This window comes from Saccopteryx bilineata, chromosome 5 (genome assembly GCF_036850765.1).
Source record: "Saccopteryx bilineata isolate mSacBil1 chromosome 5, mSacBil1_pri_phased_curated, whole genome shotgun sequence".
NCBI classification, from domain to species: Eukaryota; Metazoa; Chordata; class Mammalia; order Chiroptera; family Emballonuridae; genus Saccopteryx; species Saccopteryx bilineata.
In genome coordinates this window covers 58,735,863-58,758,901 of record NC_089494.1, presented here as the reverse complement: position 1 = coordinate 58,758,901, position 23,039 = coordinate 58,735,863, and the positions used below count along the sequence as shown (strand labels likewise).

Below are 23,039 nucleotides of genomic sequence, written 5' to 3'. Positions count from 1 at the left end.
GTATTTTCTTTTTCTTCTACCATGATTCTTTGGCTGGGATGGTGAAAATTACAAATCAACAAAAAAGCCAGACTATAGCTTTTTGGTAAAATAAGATTGAAGTCCACCAGGAATGGGACTAGAAACCAGGAACTGAGCTTTGGCAGATGCATGCATGACTCCATTTGGAAACAATGGGGATGAAACAGAGTTTAGCAGCAATTCTACTGTAGTTCTTTTCAGCTCTGAATAGATAAACTCAGTAATCCCCTGGCTTAAGTGCTTGATGGGGTACTCTGCTTTTATACAGAGAGATCTACAGTGTAAAGGTATTTTGAAAGTCTTACATGATTGGAAGTTATCATTTGGCTCCCTCGTTACTTTAGTAACAAAATTCTCCCAGATGGATTAGAGTCCAATTTCACTTAAAGACAATCCTTGCAAATCCATTTTCATGTAGCTTATCTTTAATATTTAAGAATTACTTCTTTTTTTGTATTCTACATGTAGTAACCAGCCTCCAAAATGGTCCCCAATGATCCCTGCCTCCTGGTATTCACATCCTTGTGTTCCCCTCCCACAATGTACTAGGTTTGGTTGTATTACTTCCAAGACTAGATTTTAAATGACTGTGGATTCTATTTTGGGTACTTTCTCATTTGCTTGTTCTCTTTCTCTTTCTGGTCACTTTCCCCATAGGAAACCAGCTGCCGCGTCATGAGCACACTCAGGCAGTCTATGGTGAGACCTTTGCAATAAGGAAATGAGATTTTTGGGATGATTGTTAACCAGCAATAGATAACTAATACAGTACAATTGTATTAAAATGTGAGATACGGGCTTTATGTTAAGTTGAAGAAATGACCTCTCTTGCTGTTTCTGCAGGCAGTAATGGCTCCTCAGTGCTTTTACAAGGTACTTTACAAAGCTACTACAGATAGTAATTGACCTGATGATGCCTTGGTTCCCTGACAGAGTTCATTCAAACCATGGAGGATAAACACATTAATCTAAGGTATCTATTTATTCACATTGGTTAACCTGAACTTGCAATTACCACAACTTCTGGATGGTTAAGTAGCACAATGTATTTTATAGCCATTTTTAGCATCCCTCACTTTCACAAACATGAGGAAATACCAGCTTCATTCAATACTGGCGAAATCATGTCATTAAAGTTAAGGATTAGTTGAGGCTGCTAGGACTGCTGATAAATTTGCCTTTATAGAGTGACATTATTATTGTATGTGATATTTGAGTGTTGGAAAAGGTCATGCATACTAGATTTTCCCCCTCTTTACTCTTTACCATCCTTTCTAGACTTTTTTATAAATGTGCATTGATTATTTTGAAATAGCAATAAAAAAGGCAAAGTTAAAATTTTAAATATAATTTTTAAACTTTTTATTATGGAAAGTTTGAAACATAAACAAAACTAGAGAGGATATGAACCTCCATGTAGCCATCACCCAGCTTTAATATGGACAATTTTTTTTTTTTTTAAGAAAGGCAGACTGCCCATGCAGCACCTCTTTCTGATGTGTCCGGAGTCTTGGAAGCTTGACTACCTTACATTCTCTGACATCTGACCTTGAGAGCTTGTTCTACCCAGAACCTTGGAGGTTCTAGCAAGGGAGAGCAGTTAGTTGTATACCCTTGCCCAAAGAACAGTCAGTCCTCTCCTCTGTTGAGAAGGTCATCCTCTTCAACAGAGCATGCAGCTTTCGGAGGGGACACATGGACTGGTGAGGGAGGAAGGTGACAGTTGCCTAGCCAGCCAGATCAACCAAATCAACCTCAGAGATCAGTGGAGTGACAGATGTTACAGTCAAATTGCCCTCACGGACAACATGGCCAATTTTGTTTGATTTATTCTCTAATCTTCTTGCTGCCTCCCTGATCACTGCCTATCCTGGGGATTGTTTGAATGCAAATCCAGAACATCATATTCTTCCATAAGACAAGGTATTAACAATCTCACTTCAAAGCTGGGAAGCAGGAGCTTACCTGCTGTTCTCACAACTGGTTCTATGGAAAATGCAACTTAGCTGAAATACGTTTATTTTAGGCAAGTTGCATAACTGGTCATCAACCTAAATTTTATTGTTTTTATAGGGTAAAACTGAATTTTCACACAATTTTATGGTGATTGTATGTTTTCATATCCTGAATTCTGGGTTTCTACAATGTTTTTCTTGACATTATAAGATCTGTTAGGTAACTGGACAATCTATAGGTTGGTTATAATAAATTCCCTCAATAATGGAGTAGTCTTTAGAAAGTTATGTTTAGGGATGGTGCTTCCTATGACTACAAATGTACTTGTAGCTAAGGTGCTAAAGGGCAGCTCAGTGAGTAGCCAATGAAGGCTGATTTTCCTGACCTTTAGTGCTTTATAAGTACCACCCAGAACTAGCACAGAAAGTGGTTCATTCAAATACCTTCACCTCCCTTTTGTAGAGCCCTGGGCTGTTGTGGGGCCTAGACCTTTCCCTGTTTATTATTGCATCTGGTATCATGTTTTTTCAGCTGGTGTACTGCTTCCCTGCAGGAGATTCCTTGATGTTCATCCCTCTGCCAGCCTCCTGCCTGCTCTCCTGGGGCTCATCCCGTGATCCTACCCTACACAGGCAAATTCTTCTTCAAACCTGAAATGTCATTAAATGAACGGATGTAAAAGCTGCTATCATATGCTTATCATAAAAATAAAGTGCTAGAACTAACTATAATAAAGTTTCAGTAATGTAAATTTCAACTCTGTCCCCTCTACCCCCATCACGTAAAAGCAAACGAGAATATTACTTTTAAACCAGTAACTTCTGTATTTTTTATAGAAATAAGAAATGAATGTGTTCACAGTCCCTGATATTTGAATGCCTTCAAAACAGATATAAAAAATTATTTCATACTTTCACAAACACCATTATTTTGCACACAGCTTAAAATAAGATGATTAAGGATATATTTTGAGAACAATATTTAGAGGGTCAGACAATGTCCTTAAAGAGCATATTTCAAAAAGCCAAGAAATTAGCAGATTTGGTTGGCCCCCTTTGACTGTTCACACCTTCCTGCCTTGCAGTCTGGCTATCAGTGATTCTACAAAGGGCTAATTTGGGGTGTGTTTTCTGCTTTGATGACTCCTAGGGAGTGCTCCTGGCATTAGCCTTAGTTGTCTTTCCACAACTTTGTCTACTGGTTCACGGACCAATTTTATTGTTCAATTTACTGACCATGAATACTTCCATTGCTCTATATTCCTTCTATTATACCGAAATAATCATTCTTTAGTTTGCACAGGTTACTGATTTTAGAGCTACTTTTGAGTGTTAGTCTATTTTTGATAAGAAGATATCTATTGCCATTAGGTCACATGCTTTATTATAATCTAACCCTGCATTATTATACTGACCCAATCTGAAACAGAGAAAAGAAAAAATATAGGTCCAAAAGAAAGAAAAATGGGGTGGGGGAGTCTTGAAAAAAATAAGGAAGAGAGTAAAAAGAACATGAAGAAGCTACCATCTATCTTTGCTTGAAAATACAGTCATTTACTATTTCAAAATTATAAAAAGTAGATTTCAAAAATAGATACTGCTTCTTTCAGTAGCAAATTTATGGGTACAGGAAAACAAATACATGGGGGTTAACTTGTCATTTTAAATATCTGATTCAAAATAGCTTTCAATTTGCTCTAGGACATCTTATTAACTACTTACCACTAATCTAAATGCAATGATAAACATAACTTTGTAAGCCTAAAATGGGAATGAGCATGATTTAACAAAGTAACTTAATCGAGTTATGTCACAAAAGTGACACTAAATTTATTTACTCCATTTATAAGAGTTATATTTCTGTTCACATACAAGGTGGATTTGGATATTTGACTTAATCGTGAAGGAATCACTTTCAAAATGTGATCGCATAAAATTAAAAAATATATATTTCAGAAGAATATAAATACATATATTTATATTTATAAATACAATATAAATACATTTCAGAATACATAAAAATACAGTTTTATGCCTTAAATATTTTTTGACAACTTTGTTAGTGGCATTGCATACTCCTTCTTTGGGGCCACACCAGTAGCTACTTTTAGCATTCAGTTATCTACAGCTTCCCTAGCAGTTGTTTTTAGTAGACATCTATAGAAATATACTGGAGCAGCAGTTTTCAAGATGTCTGAAAACCCTTGTGGGTCCTTGAAACCCTTCTGGGGGTTAGCAATGGCAAAACTATATTCTTAATAAGACTAAGAAGCTGTAGTTTCCACTCTCATTCTCTCAAAAGTATAAAGTGGAGTCTTCCAGTAGTTACAAGCCATATGATATCTTAACAGATTGAATTCAGAAGCAAATATGAAAATCCAGCTGTCTTCTATTATGCCAGATATTAAAGAGATTTGCAAAACTGTAAAGAAATTCCATTCTCCACTTTTTTTTTTTTTTTTTTTTTTTTGCATTTTTCTGAAGCTGGAAACAGGGAGAGACAGTCAGACAGACTCCCGCATGCGCCCGACCGGGATCCACCCGGCACGCCCACCAGGGGCGAAGCTCTGCCCACCAGGGGGCGATGCTCTGCCCATCCTGGGCGTCGCCATGTTGCGACCAGAGCCACTCTAGCGCCTGAGGCAGAGGCCACAGAGCCTTCCCCAGCGCCCGGGCCATCTTTCCTCCAATGGAGCCTTGGCTGCAGGAGGGGAAGAGAGAGACAGAGAGGAAGGCGCGGCAGAGGGGTGGAGAAGCAAATGGGCGCTTCTCCTGTGTGCCCTGGCCGGGAATCGAACCCGGGTCCTCCGCACGCTAGGCCGACGCTCTACCGCTGAGCCAACCGGCCAGGGCCATTCTCCACTTTTTTATGGAAAATATTTTTAATAGATTTATGTTAAGGTGTTAATTGGATTATCATTATTAGTTTAAAATAAATTGATGAAGAAATATCTTAAATGCTTTTCAATTTTAATTTCTAATATAGTATATAGATAGATAAGAAGGTAAGTAGACATAATCATAAAAGTTCTTTGGTCTCAATTTTAATATTATAAAGGAATCCGAGAGACCAGAAAGTTTATGTTTACTTAAAAACTTAAAAGCTTCTTGACCTGTGGTGGCACAGTGGATAAAGCATGGACCTGGAACACTGAGGTCACCAGTTCGAAATCCTGGGCTTGCTTGGTCAAGGCACATATGGGAGTTGATGCTTCCTGCTCCTCCTCCCTTCTCTTTCTCTCTTTCTAAAATGAATAAATAAAAAGAAAATTAAAAAAACTTAAAAGTGAAAATGTTTACTGTGTTAGTGTATTGATAAATATCAAATCTTGATTTTATGTGTTCCAAAGGAAAAAAAAGTAACTTGAATTGGATTTTAAAAATACTTGCATACTGGCACTGGCCGGTTAGCTCAGCAGTAGAGAGTTGGCTGGCATATGGAAGTCCCAGGTTCGATTCTGGTCGGGGCACACAGGAGAAGCAACCATCTGCTTCTCCCCAACCCCAACCCCCTCTATCTCTCTTTCTTCTCCTCCCACAGCCATGGTTTGAATGGTTTGAACAAAGTTGGCCCCGGGTGCTGAGGATGACTACATGGCCTCACCTCAAGTGCTAAAATAGCTCAGTTGCTGAGCAATGGAGCAGCAGCCCAGACCGGCAGAGCATTGCCTGGTAGGGGTGGATCCTGGTTGGGGTGCACACAGGAGTCTGTCTCTGCCTCCCTGCCTCTCACTTAAAAAATACTTGCACATTTATCATTTTACAACAAATGAGAAGTAGGCTGTTAGAAATTATTTTTACCTCAAATATGATGTAATCGAGAAACTTTAGATTGTATAATAAGTTGGTTAGAAGAGCAATAAGAAAAATATAAAGCACTTTAAACTCTATCCCAATGATTTGGCTAATTAAGTCAGTTGCTCCTTATCCTATCTATATACATTAGTGTGATTGTGAAATAGAACAGTATTACAACAGAACATGAAACCACTTCCAGCCACTTTTTTTTTTTTTGTATTTTTCTGAAGCTGGAAATGGGGAGACAGTCAGACAGACTCCCGCATGCGCCCCACCGGGATCCACCCGGCACGCCCACCAGGGGGCGATGCTCTGCCCACCAGGGGGCAATGCTCTGCCCCTCCGGGGCGTCGCTCTGTCGCAACCAGAACCACTCTAGCGCCTGGGGCAGAGGCCAAGGAGCCATCCCCAGCACCCGGGCCATCTTTGCTCCAATGGAGCCTCGGCTGCGGGAGGGGAAGAGGGAGACAGAGAGGAAGGAGAGGGGGAGGGGTGGAGAAGCAGATGGGCGCTTCTCCTATGTGCCCTGGCCGGGAATCGAACCCGGGACCTCTGCACGCCAAGCCGACGCTCTACCACTGAGCCAACCGGCCAGGGCCTCCAGCCACTTTTAAATATCTTTACTTCTTCAGATAACTCAGTGCCCTTTACTGGAGCAGGTGGCTAATCATAATTCAATGCTTTCCTGTTATTGAAAAATACTATAAACTCCTTTTGTAGGAATTCTTTAGGTCTTCATCATTTGCTGGTACAGCTTCTTTTTTACAACTGCCAACAGGTTCCCAGATAACACCAGACAGGTTGATTTCCACTTGAGAATGAATTCCAAAATAGTAGTTTTATTTTTATTTTGGAGAGAGAGAGAGAGAGAGAGAGAGAGAGAGAGTGTGTGTGTGTGTGAGAGAGAGAGAGAGGTAGACAGACAGGGAGAGAGATGAGAAGCATCAATTCATAGCTGTAGCACTTCAGTTGTTCACTGATTGCTTTCTCACATGTGCCTTCACTGGAGGACTCCAGCTGAGCCAATGACCCCTTGCTCAAGCCAGTGGCCAGTGACCTTGGCTTTCAAGCTAATGACCTTTGGGCTCAAGTCAGCAACCATGGGGTCATGTCTATGATCCTACCCTCCAGCTGGTGACCCGGCACTCAAGCTGGTGACCTTGGGGTTTCAAACCTTAGTCCTCAGTGTCCCAGGTTGACACTCTAGCCACTGCATAACCACCTAGTCAGGCCAAAATAGTAGTCTTTCCATGTTTGTCATGCTAATTCCCTGATCAAGAACTTATAATAGCTCCCATTCTGCTACATTATCAATGTTCTAATGATTTTGTCTCCTATTACCCATTTAACCTTATTTCTTTTCCTACTATTATGGATTATCTTTTCTAGAAAGACTGGTCTCCGTACATCAGACTCACTCCTACTTCCATAATAGCATTTGGAGTTTACTATATTCTTATTCATTAACCTTTAATACACTTGGGAAGTGGTCATTACCATCCCAACTTTATAGACAAGGAGCCAAGCCCACATATATTAATGTGACAAGTTCAAGACAACATATCTGGTCATTGATAGGGCCAATATTCAAACCCAGGTTTGTCTGCAATTAATTTATTCCTCCTAGCCAGAAATATCAGTAAGTCAATTAAATTTAAATGGGCTAAATGGATTTAGGATTTTATGCTCAGACTGCTTAAAAGAAACACCTAAATGCTGTTTACAAGAAACACATCTAAAATATTTGGATAAAGAGTAAAAGTTATAGAATAGGACCAGACGTGTGCGTGCGTGCACGCGCGCACACACACACACACACACACACACACAAATACACACACAGCTGTTGTAGCTAAACTTTAAAACAAATTATAGACAAAGAGGATATCTGGTAACTATAGAAAGCTCAATTCATCCAGAAAAGATAATTTTTCAATATTTAATATATAGCTTTAAAGGACAGAAAGAAAAAATTAGCAGTGCAGGAAAAATAAATCCATAATAATAGTGGGAGATTTTTACCATATTTCAATAACTGATAAAATAAGTAGACAAAATACCAGTTAGGATAGAAAAAAATGGAAGAAAACAACCATTAGGTTAAGTTTGTATTTGGAAACACTGTACTCCAAAACAAGAGAGAATACTTATCTTTTTCAAATACAAATGGAAACTACTTGGAACTGAATAATAATGAAAATACTATTAAAATTTAAATAAAATTGGTCCTGGCCGGTCGGCTCAGTGGTAGAGCGTCGGCCTGGCGCGCAGAAGTCCCGGGGTTCGATTCCCGGCCAGGGCACACAGGAGAAGCGCCCATCTGCTTCTCCACCCCTCCCCCTCTCCTTTCTCTCTGTCTTTCTCTTCCCCTCCTGCAGCCAAGGCTCCATTGGAGCAAAAGACGGCCAGGGCGCTGGGGATGGCTCCTTGGCCTCTGCCCCAGGCACTAGAGTGGCTCTGGTCGCGACAGAGCACGCCCCGGATGAGCAGAGCGTCACTCCCTGGTGGGCGTGCCGGGTGGATCCGGTAGGGCGCATGCGGGAGTCTGTCTGACTACCTCCCCGTTTCCAGCTTCAGAAAAATACAAAAAAAAAAAACAAACAAACAAAAAAAAAACTTAAATAAAATTAATTGCTTAGAGAGAAATTTCTAGCCTTCAACACATGTATCAGAAAGCAAATATAGACTAAAAAGGCCAAGAAATCAGTCAGCTAAGCATTCATTAGGGAAGAAAAGGTAGCTTAGCAGATAGAAAATGATAAGGAATCTTAGTAAAAATTAATTTTAAAAAAGCATACATACAAGAAGATCAACAAAGTCAAAAGCTGGTTCTTTAAAAAGTAATAAAATTGGCCTGACCTGTGGTGGCACAGTGGATAAAGTGTCAACCTGGAAACGCTGAGGTTGCCGGTTCAAAACCCTGGGCTTGCCTGGTCAAGGCACATACGGGAGTTGATGCTTTCTGCTCCTCCCCCCTTCTCTCTCTCTCTCTCTCCCCTCTCTATAATGAATAAATACAATCTAAAAAAAAAAAAAAGTAAATTTAAAAAGTAATAAAATTGATTAGTGCCTGTTGAACTTATTAAAAAAAAGAGACAGAGAGAACAAAACAACCAATGTTGGGAATGAAAAGTGGGACATACTACAGATTCTATTGACATTAAAATGATCATATAAAATACTATGAAAAAACTGTCAATAAATTTGAAAATGTAAATAAAGCAATCTGTTAGAAAAACAATGTCAAAAACTGAAACAAGTAGAAATAGGAAATCTGAATAGCATTAAACTATTTAATCTGTAAATAAAAACCCTTCCATGAAATACTCAAGGTTCAGACTGGTGAATTTTAACAAGCGTTTAAAGATGAAGTACTGATCAGTTTTACATAAAATCTTGCTAAGACTGGAAAACAAAGGAGTCCTCACTAGCTTGTTTTGTGAGGCCAACAAGGCCTGACATGTCCTATTAGAAAAAGGAAATAATAGATCGACCTAACTTATAAACATAGAGACAAACTCTTACGCCAACATTTTAATACACTGTATTTACTAATATGTAAAAAGGCAAATACAACCTGACCAGGTTGGGTTTATGACAGCATTACAAGGTTGGTTGAACTGTGGAAAATCAATATATGTAATTTACCATACTAACAAAATAAAGGAGAAAAACATACAATCATCTCAGATGCAGAAAAAAAAAATCTGATAAAACTCAAAATCCATTTATGATAAAAAGTCAGCAAACTAGGATTTGGAGGGGAGCTGCTTAATCAGCTATAAGGTTTATTTTTAAAAAAGCAACCCATTTCGGCCCTGGCCGGTTGGCTCAGTGGTGGAGCGTCAGCCTGGCGTGCAGAAGTCCTGGGTTCGATTCCTGGCCAGGGCACACAGGAGAAGCGCCCATTTGCTTCTCCACCCCTCCCCCTCTCCTTCCTCTCTGTCTCTCTCTTCCCCTCCCGCAGCCAAGGCTCCATTGGAGCAAAGTTGGCCCAGGCGCTGAGGATGACTCCATGGCCTCTGCCTCAGGTGCTAGAATGGCTCTGGTCGCAACAGAGCGACACCCCAGATGGGCAGAGGATCGTCCCCTGGTGGGTATGCCGGGTAGATCTCGGTTGGGCACATGCGGGAGTCTGTCTGACTGCCTCCCCGTTTCCAGCTTCAGAAAAAAAAAATACAAAAAATAAAATACTGATCTCACCCACAAAAAAAAAAAAAAAAAAAAGCAACCCATTTCAAAGAATGCTTTTGAAATCAGGAACAAGATAAGGGAGATAAGGGTGCCATCATCACAACTTTCATTCAACATTCTACTGGAGGTCCTAGTCAGCTGGGTAAGGCAAGAAAAAAAAGTACTGTACAGGTTTGTAAAGGAAGAAAAAGAAGTAGAAGAATTGTAAAGAAAGAAATCAATTGTTATTATTCACAGGTGATATAACTGTATGTGGAAGATTTAAAAGAACATGTATCTAATAGTTAAAACAGTGTTTTGCTGGCATAAGCTAGATGGACAAATGGAATAGAACAAAGAATCCAGACATAGACTATTGTTATATGGACACTTGATTTATGACAAAGGTGACAATGTAGAATAAGATCTTTTTAAGAGGTAGTGCTGAGACAACTGGATAAACACTCATATGGAGGGAAAAAACCCAACTTGATCTACGCCATATGCAAAAATCAATTCCAGGTAAACTGTAGGTGTAAATGTGAAAGGAAAAACAGTAAGGCTTCTAGGAGGAAAATACAGGAGATCTGACTTCATTACACATTCACAAATGATATAGAAATGGCCAGCAAACATAAAAAGGGTACTTGATCTCATTAGTAATCAGGGAAATGCAAATTAGATCCACAATAAGATAATAGTACATAAAAACTAACATAAATAGTACAGCTAAAACTAACTAGACTGGTAATAACAGATGTTAGAGTAATGGGAGTTATTATATGCTGTTGGGAGAGTTGGTTTTGTACAATCCTTTTGGGAGATAGTTTGGCATTTCATTATTTATTAAACACATGTATACTCAATGGCCTAGCAATTCTCAATTCCACTCTTAGGTGTGTACTCAACAAAAATTCTTCTACAGGTCTACTTAGAGATATATGCAAACACGTATATAGCAACTTCACACACAAAATGGAAATAACTTGAATGTCCATTAATAATAGAATAGATAAATCCTGGGATATGCATTCAATGGAGTACATACAAAAGCGAAAATGATTGTGCTACAACTACACACAACAATATGGATGAATCTCATAAACATAATGTTGAGTGAAAGAAACCAGTCACAAAAGAAAATACTTTATGATTCCATTTATATAAAAATACAAACAAATAAGGAATGCATGCTTACTTGTTAAAATCATTAAAAAAATAGAAAATGTATATCATAAAACTCAGGACAGTGTTTACCTTTGCCAGGTAGGGAGGGTTAAGTGATTGGGAGAGGGTGTAAGGGAACTAGTGGGTATTTGAGCTGTGATAATTTATGATTTGGTTCACTTTTATAAAAAGTGCATAAAAATGTACAAATTCTCTTATTCATGGGTCACTCAGTGGCTCTGAAGATGAGTAATAAAAATCAGCACAGTAAAAAAATTTAGTGCATATTTTAGCAGTTAATCTATCCTGGTTATAGACTTGTTTTGTGCTTCATATTAGAAGAGAAATATGTCATAAATACAAATAAAGTCCACTCCATTTAAAAGTCCATATGGGGGCCCTGGCCGATTGGCTCAGCGGTAGAGCATCGGCCTGGTGTGCGGGGGGACCCGGGTTCGATTTCCGGCCAGGGCACATAGGAGAAGCGCCCATTTGCTTCTCCACCCCCCCTCCTTCTTCTCTGTCTCTCTCTTCCCCTCCTGCAGCCAAGGCTCCATTGGAGCAAAGATGGCCCGGGCGCTGGGGATGGCTCCTTGGCCTCTGCCCCAGGCGCTAGAGTGGCTCTGGTCGCGGCAGAGCGATGCCCCGGAGGGGCAGAGCATCGCCCCCTGGTGGGCAGAGCATCGCCCTGGTGGGCGTGCCGGGTGGATCCCTGTGGGGCGCATGCGGGAGTCTGTCTGTCTCTCCCCGTTTCCAGCTTAAGAAAAATACAAAAAGAAAAAAAAAAAAGAAAAAAAAAGTCCCTATGGCAATGGTTCATCCCTCTTGTCTGTGCGTGTGGTCAGCTCTCCATTGGGATCCAGTTTATCAAGGCCACGTGTTCCCAGGACTCAGAGGGAACAGGATTATTGAGGCCCTCTTCAATGTGACATTCAGTGAGGTTTTGCTTTTTGTGGGAATCATAAGCATCTCAAAGGACCATGCTTCAAGTAAAACACTTGTCCCTCTTAAGTAGCTTGAAATAAATTTCAGGGTACTCTGCTGGGGCTTTGCTTTTGTACAAAGAAGAGGTAGGAAATCCCTCACCAAGGTCAGCTACATCACACTTATTCCATCCAACAGTATCACAGTTTTTCCTTACATACTATATATAGCTTAATTCCTAATTAGCCTGATTATAACACATAGTTGAGTCAGTTTAAATACTTTTGCATCTCATAGCACAAAGTAATGACTTAGGTAAATAATAGGCTCTTACAATTTTTTTTTTTACTGCCAATATGTTTTTCATTATACATACTTGAAATATATAGATCAGTAGTTTTTCCACTGGTACACAATTTTGGTTTACATCAAGGATTTTTGTTATTCTGTTGATCTCTGCAAAATGTATAAATCTGCCTCCTGAGAGTTGGCAAGAAACTTGTTCATACCTCAATTTGGACAAGACTGAATAAGTCAGTTAACTATATTTACATTTAAAGCATGCCAGTGGTGTTAGATTGAGCTCTCTGGGAATTAAGCAAAAACTAACAGACCCGTCTCATTTCAGAAAGATTCTGTATTGTTTATATAGCATTTTGGCAAGAAATCTACTAATTTGACATAATTACAAGCAAAGATACTAGTTGGTGTTTTAACATCGTTCTAGTAACATCTGGAAAGGGTGTGAGAACCTTGATAACTAAAGTTGCTGAACTCTTAAACTTGAGGAGCCTTTCTCCTTAGAGCACTCAGCAATTTACTCCTCCTCCCGTCCCTTTTCCTCACTTCCGGTCCATCTGAAATAGCCAATGACTTCTAGGAAAAATACAATAGTTACAAGCAGTAGCTAAACAGGAGTTGGGCTCATTGATGCTAGAACTAGACTAGATATTTAATGCTGAACTATCTCTTAAGCTCTAAAGATCTGGCATACAAATCAAGTCTTCCTATTGCCTGAATTTTTTAGAGTATTAGAGTTCTTTTATATTAGTCATGTAACTCCTTAAATGTTTTTTTTCCCCACAAATGCCAGCGTTAGAAAGAAAGTGGTTATTCAGAAAGGAGGTGACTTCATTGGGCTTGGAATCCTTATGGTAACGTTTTTTCTTACCATCCCCAAGACATCTTTTTTTTTTTTTTTTTTTTTTTTTTTTTTTTTTTTACAGAGGCAGAGATAGACAGGGACAGACAGGAACGGAGAGAGATGAGAAGCATCAATCATCAGTTTCTCGTTGGGCGTTGCGACTTCTTAGTTGTTCATTGATTGCTTTCTCTCATGTGCCCTTGACCGCGGGCCTTCAGCAGACCGAGGAACCCCCTGCTGGAGCCAGGGGCCTTGGGTCTAAGCTGGTGAGCTCTTTGCTCAAGCCAGATGAACCCGTGCTCAAGCTGGCGACCTTGGGGTCTCGAACCTGGGTCCTTCCGCATCCCAGTCCGATGCTCTATCCACTGCGCCACCACCTGGTCAGGCCCCAAGACATCTTTGAATTGCAAATTATGCAAAGAGGAATTTGACTTCTGATGGTTAGGTCTGCAATCTAATCACTCAGAGGACAATGCTCCATAACTGATCCCCCTAATTTCACCAAGTGCTACTCTTCAGAAATGAAGTCAATTTGTAGATAAGCAAGAAGTCTTTGGAATAGTGTTGGGTAATAGTTTTTTATGTAGCAATAAAAAACAGCCTGAGAGGAATGGAAAGAGAACCTAGGTTGCAACTCAGCTTTAGCATTTACTAACCGCATGACTGACATTGGGCAAGTTAATGACTCTGAGTTTCAATTTTTTCATCTGTAAAATGCGGATTATTTACTTGAGATCTAGCCTCAAGCACTGTGGAGGCACGAAGTAGGCGATGAGGAATTGATAGCTATAATGGTTATAGGCAACGAGTCAGTATTGAGCTACTTTGCCGGGAGTGGGGGCAGAGGTGGAGCAGTATATATCTGAGCTTCTTCAGGGAAGGGATGAAGCTGATTCTGTCAGGTCTAGCAGCACCGCCCACGCCTCTTACTCCAAGGCTTCCGTCCCCAAAGCTACTCCAGAGGCCCACGCCACACTGAGAACACTACCTAGACAACTCGGGGACATTCGTGGCTTGCGCCCTGGCCCAGCCCACTTCGACCCGGGCCAGTCCCGGGACAATTCAAACTCACCTGCCAGGCAGGTGCACACCATCCGAGGCGTGACTGCGGAGGCGGGCGGACGGGTGGGCGGGAGCTGAGAATGTAAAGCTCCAGGCGCCTGGCACCCGCCGCCCAGTCGCCGCGGTGGCTGCTGGGATGCGCCGCAGCGAATGGTCGCGCCGGGCGCTGCTCTGAGTGACCTTTCACCCGCGCCCAGCGGTCCCGGGCAGCGGCACAAGGCGGAAGCCATGGCGGAGGCGGTGGCTGCAGCCGGCGAGAAAGGCACGAGCCCGGGCTCCGACTCTGCAGCGGATCGGGACCCAGACCGGGACCGGGCGGGGCGGAGGCTACGGGTTCTGTCGGGCCATCTTCTGGGCCGGTCCCAGGAGGCTCTGAGTACCAATGAATGCAAAGCGCGGAGAGCCGCGTCGGCTGCCACGGCGGCGCCCACGGCCACTCCCGCGGCGCAGGAGTCAGGCACCATCCCCAAGAAGCGGTGAGTAGCGGCACGGTGGAGCGAATTGGCAGCGAGGAACCAGGCCGCACCCTGCGGGAGGCACAGGCAGGGTGGGAAGGGAGGTGACATGAGTGAGCGGAAGCATCCCAGTCCTTGAAAGTACCGACCCATCTCTTTCAGGAGAGAGTGGACGACACCCTGGACTCTGCTAGGAAGGGGGCGGGATGGAATGGTGGGTTTGGGTCACTATTTGAGAGTAACTGACTTGAGGAACTCTTACTGGGGAAGGTTTTAAGGAGACCTTGTTTCTTGGCTTCTTGATGCCACGAATTCATTTTCTATCTTGAGTTAATACTTTGGGGGCCAAGATCTTGGAATGGGTAGGAGGGGTTCTATTTTGATCCTTCGAAGAGATTTAAGTTTGTACTGGATGATGGCTTTCTTCTTACTCGCGCGAGGGGAAGTGGTGGTTCTCGGGAGAAGGAACTGCCTGGTTTTCGTGGAGTAGGTTTCCTCTTGCTTAGGGACAGGGTCTTTGACGTTTAAGGAAGAAACCGCGTAGTAGGTAAGAAGCAGTACACTTCAGATATCAGTGATTTTTAGGATGTGGTGGTAGCTACAGAGCTCTTGTGTAAACAGAAGCTGAAAGATCTTGACTTCTGACTTTTTGGAGAAATCTTAAGCTCTGATGGAAGATGCTAGGAGACGCTATTTTCTGAGGTGTGGCTATGTCAGCGTGAATTAACTTTGAGAGTGAAAAAAAAGGTTGCTAATGTTTAGTGTGTACTTTCTATGTGCCAGAGATTGCACCAAATCTGTTACTTCTTTTACTCCTCTCTTCAAACGATGAGGTAAGTGCAGTTATCTCCCATTTGACAGATGAAGACATTAAAAAGATTTGCAAGGCTGCTGCAGGCTTGACAGGTCTACTGTGTGGCAGGTTAGAATTGGAATGCACACCTGATTAACTTGAGGGTCAAGTTCTTAAGCTGTATGTATTGTGTCTGGTGAATTTATTCATTCAGCATTTATTGAGTCCTTTCTCTATTACATACTCATTGTACTAGGAATACGGATTTAAAAATGCACAATTGACTCCTAGGGAGCTAATAACGTTAGTAAGATAAAGTTATAGTGCAGTGTGATATAGAAGCTAGCTGATAACCATAGCAAATGGTCACTTAACCCAGATTTGGGTTGTATTTGTTAGGGCAAAGGCTTTCCAGAATAAAGATTGTCTGAATAAATCTTGAAGTTTGTTTTGGAAAGTAGCCTGCCAAAGGAGAAAAGTGTTTTTGGCAGAAAAGTATGTTCATAGATAATGCAGGGAGACAGGTTAGGGAATTGCTGGGAGTTAAATGTGACAGAAAGGGGTGAGAACGACAGGGGATAAGGTCTGGGAAGACTTGTTTGCAGGATTTTATTTAAGGTAAAACATTACCTTTACCTTTTGGAAAGGTCACATTGGTGACTGAATTGAAGAAGGTTAACATATGGGAACATAATAGACCTGAGTTAGAATTTTCACTGCACAATTTCAGCTGCGTGACAGGCAAGTCACTTAACCTCTCAGAGTTTCTGTTCCCCTGTCTGTGTAAATGAGGACCATAATTCCTGCGTGGCAGTATTGCTGTGAGAATTGAAAAATAAAGAGTTAAGTGATCAAGTGCTTAGTGCAATGCTGGTTACATAACCCCTCAACAAATAGTAGATGCAATTTCCATCGCGTTCAAAGACAGGCCCATTAGAAGACTGTTACTCCAATGAGAAAAGTTACGAGTGGGAATAAGCAACCTATTTGAAAAAATTAATAAGAGGTCAATTTTTTGTCACTTGGTTATTGAATGGTGGGGGATGGAGGAATCAAGGATCCTATCTTGGCCTCTGGTTTCTCTTGATATTATATTAGCCCTCAGTGGATTTAAAACTTAAGTTTTCTAAATAGCTTCATGTACACTTATGTCAGTTCATTTTTATGCAGCTGTGTGTGATTGTATGATACATTTACATGCAGGTTCACAACTTAGAACTGCATAAGTAGGTAGGTCAGGTCTATTCCTTATGGTTTAATTTAGGGACCTTAGCCTGTGGTGTTTGGAGAAAAATAGTAAGTCTTGTAAGGCACATTGGGATAATGGATGAGGCTTCCATGGCTGAAGTTGATTGGTTAGGGGTCCCTGGTGTGGCTGCTCCATGGTCTGAAGGCACCACTGTAACCCATTGATGGTCTTTGGTTCAGGGTTACATGTGGTTAGTTGTAAAATCTAGTCCTATAAAACTGTTGAAATTTGAATTAAAATATGAGGGAACACAGAAACGTATATTACATGGAACATCAAAAGCTTCCTTAGAGAATGATCTACTTAATATACTGTATTGTTTATGTGGAACCAAGGTCTTCCTTTTAAGGAAGGCAAATGATGGAGCAGGAAGGAGCCAGCATGTATATCTAATAAAGTGTGAATGTGACTGTATGTCAGTTCTTTTGGAATTGTTTGGTAATGTGTGTTCTTTGTATCACTCCTCTTTTATTTCCTTGGATGATGTCATTGGTCGTAATTCTTTCATCTCATGACTGGTTATCATCATGGAGTTGGAGGAGTGACTTGAAACTCCTTGTTTTCATTCCTTCTACAGAATAGTCATGCATATGTTAATGTACTCAACATCTGTAGAGTAGTTGCTTCATGACAAGTATTGTCTTAGGCACTGGAGGTAAAGAGATGAATAGGCCTTAGTCTCAAAGAATTCACAATGTTAGCAAGAGAGATGAACATTCCAGTACAGGTTGGGTAGAGCCAATGTCGATATAGGTACAGATGTAGCACAAAGGAAAGAAAATGATATACTCTATTTAGGAGTCAGAGGAAGTTTCTGGAGATAGTTTTTAAATATGAATAATAGTGTGCTAGTTTGATTGGTTGGTGAGGACAGTTTGTATTCAGGCAAAGGAAATGAATACATATGGCAAAGCAAGGAGTCATGAGAGTGCATATTATATTTAGGTAACTAAGCAATTCAATATAGGTAGAGGTGGGAGTACAGGGAAAAGAGGAGGGCCCTGGCAGGTCAAGGAGTCCTCTGACCTGTAGGTCATTATTCATTTTTCTCTTACTCATTCACTCATTCATGCAGGCATGTTTGAGTGCATACGATGCAACATATAGTAGTGAACAAAATGTCGGCCCTTACGGACTTATATTCCAGTTGAAGTGGAGATAGTGTACAAACAAGTAATATAGTGCTATGTGTCAGATGGTATTAAGAATGGCTTCATGGAGACTCCGCCTTAGGTGCTAAAAATAGCTTGGTTAGGAGCATGGCCCCAGGTGGGCATAGCATTGGCTCCAGACTAGGGTTGCTAGGTGGATCCTGGTCAGGGCACATGCGGGAGTCTGTCTCTCTATCTCCCCTTCTCTCATTTAAATAAATTTAAAATAAAGTAATGAAGAAAATAGAAGTAATCAGAACCAACTCATAAGAAACCATGTGACAAGTGTACACACACAGGATTCTCTCATTTCTGTTCTATTTTCTATTTTCACCATTTCCAAACCTACATGGCATTTAGTCACATAATTGTATCACTTAATGCACTGACTTCTAAAATCCAAATCTATCCTTTCCTCTATATTCTCATTGCCATCATCTTGGTTTATATCCTTCATTATTTCTCACCTGTTCTACTACAATGGCCTACACTAACTGATCTTTCTATGTTCATCTTCATCCTTCTCCAATCCATTCTTAACACTCAGCTAGAGATTTCTTTCAGACCCAAACCCAATCTGATCATTTTCCTTTCCAGCTCAACTGCTTCAAAGGTTCTCCATCAGCTAGTCCTTTCAGCTACTTCATCAGGAACACAGGTTCTCATTATTTGAAGTTTCTGGGCGGAGTTTGAGGGTAATGGTTTACTTTTGGGTCCTCTGTTTTTCTTTAAGTGCATGTTATTCCACAAACACTTTCTTTTTGATCTTGCTTATGAATGCAGTTTTAGATTCTTAAAAGTTATACTAAATATCAGTTAATTAAGTATGTGACATTTTTATGCCTTGGTTTTGGATTTTTTTTTAGTTTTTTTTTAAAGCTATTGTAATGTTATGAAAAAGAAGAAAAAATCCCTTGTTGACGTCCATTGAATTTGTAAACCTGATGACTCTAAAGTCTTTGCAGTATTCAGAGGTTATTTCTGACCTACAGTATTTCAGCTTAAAATCCATCTGAAGTTATGAGTTACACATTTTAAATTTGTTACAAGTCAGTCATTCTTACAGACTAGATTCTCTTAAATTTTGTAAGTACATAAAAGATTGACTTTGTTTAGCTTTCTAAAACAAAGAAATTAATATCTGGCTTTGGTTCTTTTCTCTTAAACATTTTTATATTTCATTCCGGATCTTTCTGTAGCTGAAATATGCTTACTCATTAAGGAGGACTGTTACCATTCAACTGCACTTACTTTTGGCAAGGGAGTTTTGCCCCTCGGTGAGATTTGGAGATTATCTTGTCACTCGCTAAGAAAACTTTTGTATTGCGTGTAATATCTGGTCTTGCCAGCATATCAAGTTACTAACCAGAGATTTGGGCCATAATGATGACCAAATTCTTGCCAGCGACTCTACTGGGACTCTTCAAATTCTATTTATATTTGCCATGTCCATGACTTTATACTCTCAAGTGGGTAATGTTTTTACACCCAGGCCCTTGTAAACAAATAATACGAATTATTTATTTTGTTATATTCACTTTGCAACTCCTACTCAGATTGATTATGTGGTTGGATTTTGCCTTTCTTCTAAAGATGTTTGAACTTTATAGGAATCCAGCGTCAGGGATATTACAATGACACCCACTTGAATTCTTTTCTGCTCTCAACTCAAATTTTATAAGTCAGAGGCGTCCACTAGAGCTTTTTGGGATAATGGAAATGTTTTGTAATATGCACTGTTCAGTGTGGTAGCTGTTAAACACATATGGCCATTAAGCACTTGAAATATGACTAGTGTAATAGAGGAGCTGAATTTTAAATTTTATTTTTATCTTTTTATTGATTGATTTTTAGAGAGGGAAGGAAGGAGGGAGGGAGGAAGAGAGGGGGAGGGAGGAAGAGAGAGAGAGAGAGAGAAACATCAATCTGTTTCCATACATGCCCTGACTGGGGATCGAACCAGCAACCCTTGTATTTCGGGAGAATGCTTTAACCAACTGAGCCATCCATCTAGGGCTTAATTTTATTTAATTTTAATTAATTAAATTTAAATACACATATGTGGCTGGTGATACCATGTTGGACAGCTCAGCTGTATATTGAAACTTAAGTCGTTATCTAATCTTTTTTGTTCCCAAGTGAAGTTACTTTTTTGGCTTTTCTTATTTCACTTAGTATTATTTCCAATCCTATGGTCACATTGTTCAATCCTTAGTCCTGAACTTCTTTGTATTCTTTCCTGTTAATATTAAACTGTCTTTTGAATTAACTTATTGCAATTAATAGTTAATTCTTAGTCATTTGCTGCTCGTGTTTGTCTTATCTGATCTCAACCACCCATTTTACAGATCAGAAACTGAAGTTAATAACACTTGCCTTGCTGGTCACTTGCTGGCTAGTAAGTGATAGAGCCTAGATTTCAGTCCAGATCTTTTGTCTCAAGTCTAGAGCTTTTTTCTTTGATACTATACTGATATCACTAAGCCTTGTTCACTTTTTAATCACAATCTTTCTCATGTCCATTTTGTGCACTCTACAAGAATTTATCAGTTACTGGATGTTTGGGTTAAATCAGTGAACAAAATGGACAACGATCTCTGTACTCAAGGAGCTTACAGTCTAATGGGTGAAATGAATAATTAACCAAACCTAATAAATAAGTAAATTATTTAAGTTTGTTAAAAGGTGATAATGCGCTATGGAAAAAAGAAAATGTGGAGCAGAGTAAGGAAGGTGGGTTTAAATTTCAAATAGGAAGTCCCTGGAGAAAATGACATTTAGCAGATATTTGAAGGAGAGGAAAGAGTTTAGTTATGCAGATATTTAGTTGAAGGAATGATCCAGGCAGAGGAATCATTATGTGCAATACTCTAAGGCAGCAGTTCTCAACCTGTGGGTCGCGACCCCGGCGGGGGTCGAACGACCAAAACACAGGGGTTGCCTAAAGCCACAGGTTGAGAACCGCTGCTCTAAGGGGAGGCACACGTGTGATGTATTAGGAAAGTAACAAGGAGACTAGTGTAGAGAGACTTGTGGAGTTGGTTTGTAACGCTCCACCCCCAGTCACTGTTTAAAGTCTGTACCTCTTACACCTCAGCTTCTAATTTACCTGTCTCGTCTGCTTCAGGCATGGTCTCTTACTCAAGCCACATTTCCTGGCCTTTCCTTGTGCCATTTTCTGGAAGAGCTTTGCATGTTTGACACCAGGCTTCAGGGTCTGTTGTTTTGAGGATTTTTAAATTTTTTTAGTTGGGAGAGGACATTTGGCTGTTGGTCTGTTACCTCTTCTCCATGATTTCTCATATTATGAATAGTAACTCTAAAACCATACTGTTCAATATCATGCTTTGTAATATAGTATGAAGGCCTGGAGCCTTTAATTAATTTAAAACAGCTAGATGCTCTCTCTCTCTCTCTCATTTTTTAAATATACACTAGGGTTATTTCAATTTCTATAAACCAAGATAGGACTCCTTTATTTTTATTTTATGTATGTATGTATGTATTTGAGATGTAGAGAAAGGGAGAGAGAGACAGACAGACAGAGGGAAGTATTTTTTGTTGTTCCACTTTAGTTGTGCACGTATGTGCTCTGACTGGGGGTTGAACCTGCAACCTTGGCATGTCAGGATGACTCTCCAGCCAACTGAGCTACCCAGTCGGGGCCAGCTAGATTTTCTTTTGCCATTGCCTCACTTGTTTGAAATTTCATCTATCCAAGTTTGTTGGCAGTTTATTTAGTTTTCTATGTGCTAAGCACTAGGGAGGATTAGCACATTAATTTTTGCCTTCTGGATCTTATAGTTCTACCAAAAAGACTGATGTGTCTTCTGTTACTTCAAGGTGCTGTAACAGAGGTATGGGAGGGGAATGGTGACTGGTACAGCAATGGAAGGGTAACTTTTTAAATTTTATTTTATTTTTTTATTACATGGGAGGTGGAGAGACAGAGAGACTCCCACATGTGCCCCAACTGAGATCCACCCAACAAGCCCTCTTATAGGGCAGTGCTCTGTTCATTTGAGGCTTGCTCTATTGCTTGGCAACCTAGCTATTGTATTTTAGCACCTGAGACAAGGCCATGGAGCCCTTCTCTGCGCCCAGGGCCCACTTTGCTTGAGCCATTCAAGCCATAGCTGCAGGAGGGCAGGGAGGGAGGGAGGGAGGGAGAGAGGGGGGGGAGAGAAAGAGAGAGAGAGAGAAGGAAATGGGGGGTGGAGAAGCAGATGGTCGCTTCTCCTGTGTGCCCTGACTTGGGAATTGAACCTGGGACTTACACATACTGGATCGAGCTCTACCACTGAGCCAACCGGCCAGGGTAACTTTTTTTCAAAGAAACATAGATTACAAGGGTTGGAAGAGGACCATTATGTGTCAAGATGTTAAAAGAAAATTCTTAAATCTGAGGGTGAAAACATTGATGAAAGCATTTGGATGAGAATAGAATCAGAAGAATTAGAGTAGGAGAATATGGACAATATAATAAAAAGTATAAAACTGGTTTGGCAGTTGGCCATAGTAATGATGGGAGCCTTCAGTTATCTGGATAGCTTTTATTTTTTTAGATTTTATTTATTCACTTTTATTGAAGAGAGAGAGAGAGAGAGAGGAGAGAAAGAGAAAGAGAGAACAGGGGTGGAGCAGGAAGCATCAACTCCCATAAGAACAGAGGTGGAGCAGGAAGCATCAACTCCCATATGGGCCTTGACCAGGCAAGCCCGGGATTTCAAACTGGCAACCTCAGCATTCCAGATTGACGCTTTATCCACTGCGCCACCACAGGTCAGGCCCTGGATAGCTTTTAGAAGTCTTATTATAACAGCAGCAAACTGTCTGGTATTTATTTTACAATTATTTAAAAAATGGAAGGATAAATTATTTTAAATGTTATACAGTTTTGTTGCAGAAAAAATAAAAGGTAAAATGAAGGCAAACATTCAAACTAATTAAGAGATATCCAGTTTTTGCATCTTATTATTTTTAAGATATGATCTGTATGTATAAAGTCATGCTATAATAATGTCTTTAAATCATTTTTCACTCATTATCTTGTGCATAACTTTTCATGTCCAAAAATACTAGTGTGCAATATCACCTTCAGTGACTCAACAAGTATTGTATTGTGTGTAGGTATTATAAATTTAACC

The 23,039-nt window shown here is 40.4% G+C and overlaps 2 protein-coding genes across 2 annotated transcripts in view; one reads left to right on the top strand and one right to left on the bottom strand.

The window, feature by feature from the left end:
• LOC136306882 (uncharacterized) overlaps positions 1-14,375 on the bottom strand; it is an 80,143-nt gene extending 65,768 nt beyond the window's left edge. Inside the window, exons 1-2 of the mRNA XM_066233672.1 lie at positions 14,255-14,375; positions 5,090-5,221 (exon numbers count right to left, since the gene is read on the bottom strand). The gene's annotated coding sequence lies outside the window, so the exon portion shown is untranslated. The remainder of the gene's footprint in view (positions 1-5,089; positions 5,222-14,254) is intronic.
• AGPS (alkylglycerone phosphate synthase) overlaps positions 14,327-23,039 on the top strand; it is a 153,455-nt gene continuing 144,742 nt past the window's right edge. The window contains exon 1 of the mRNA XM_066233671.1: positions 14,327-14,720. Coding sequence (XP_066089768.1) covers positions 14,395-14,720 — 326 coding nt within the window. The 5' untranslated portion in view covers positions 14,327-14,394. The remainder of the gene's footprint in view (positions 14,721-23,039) is intronic.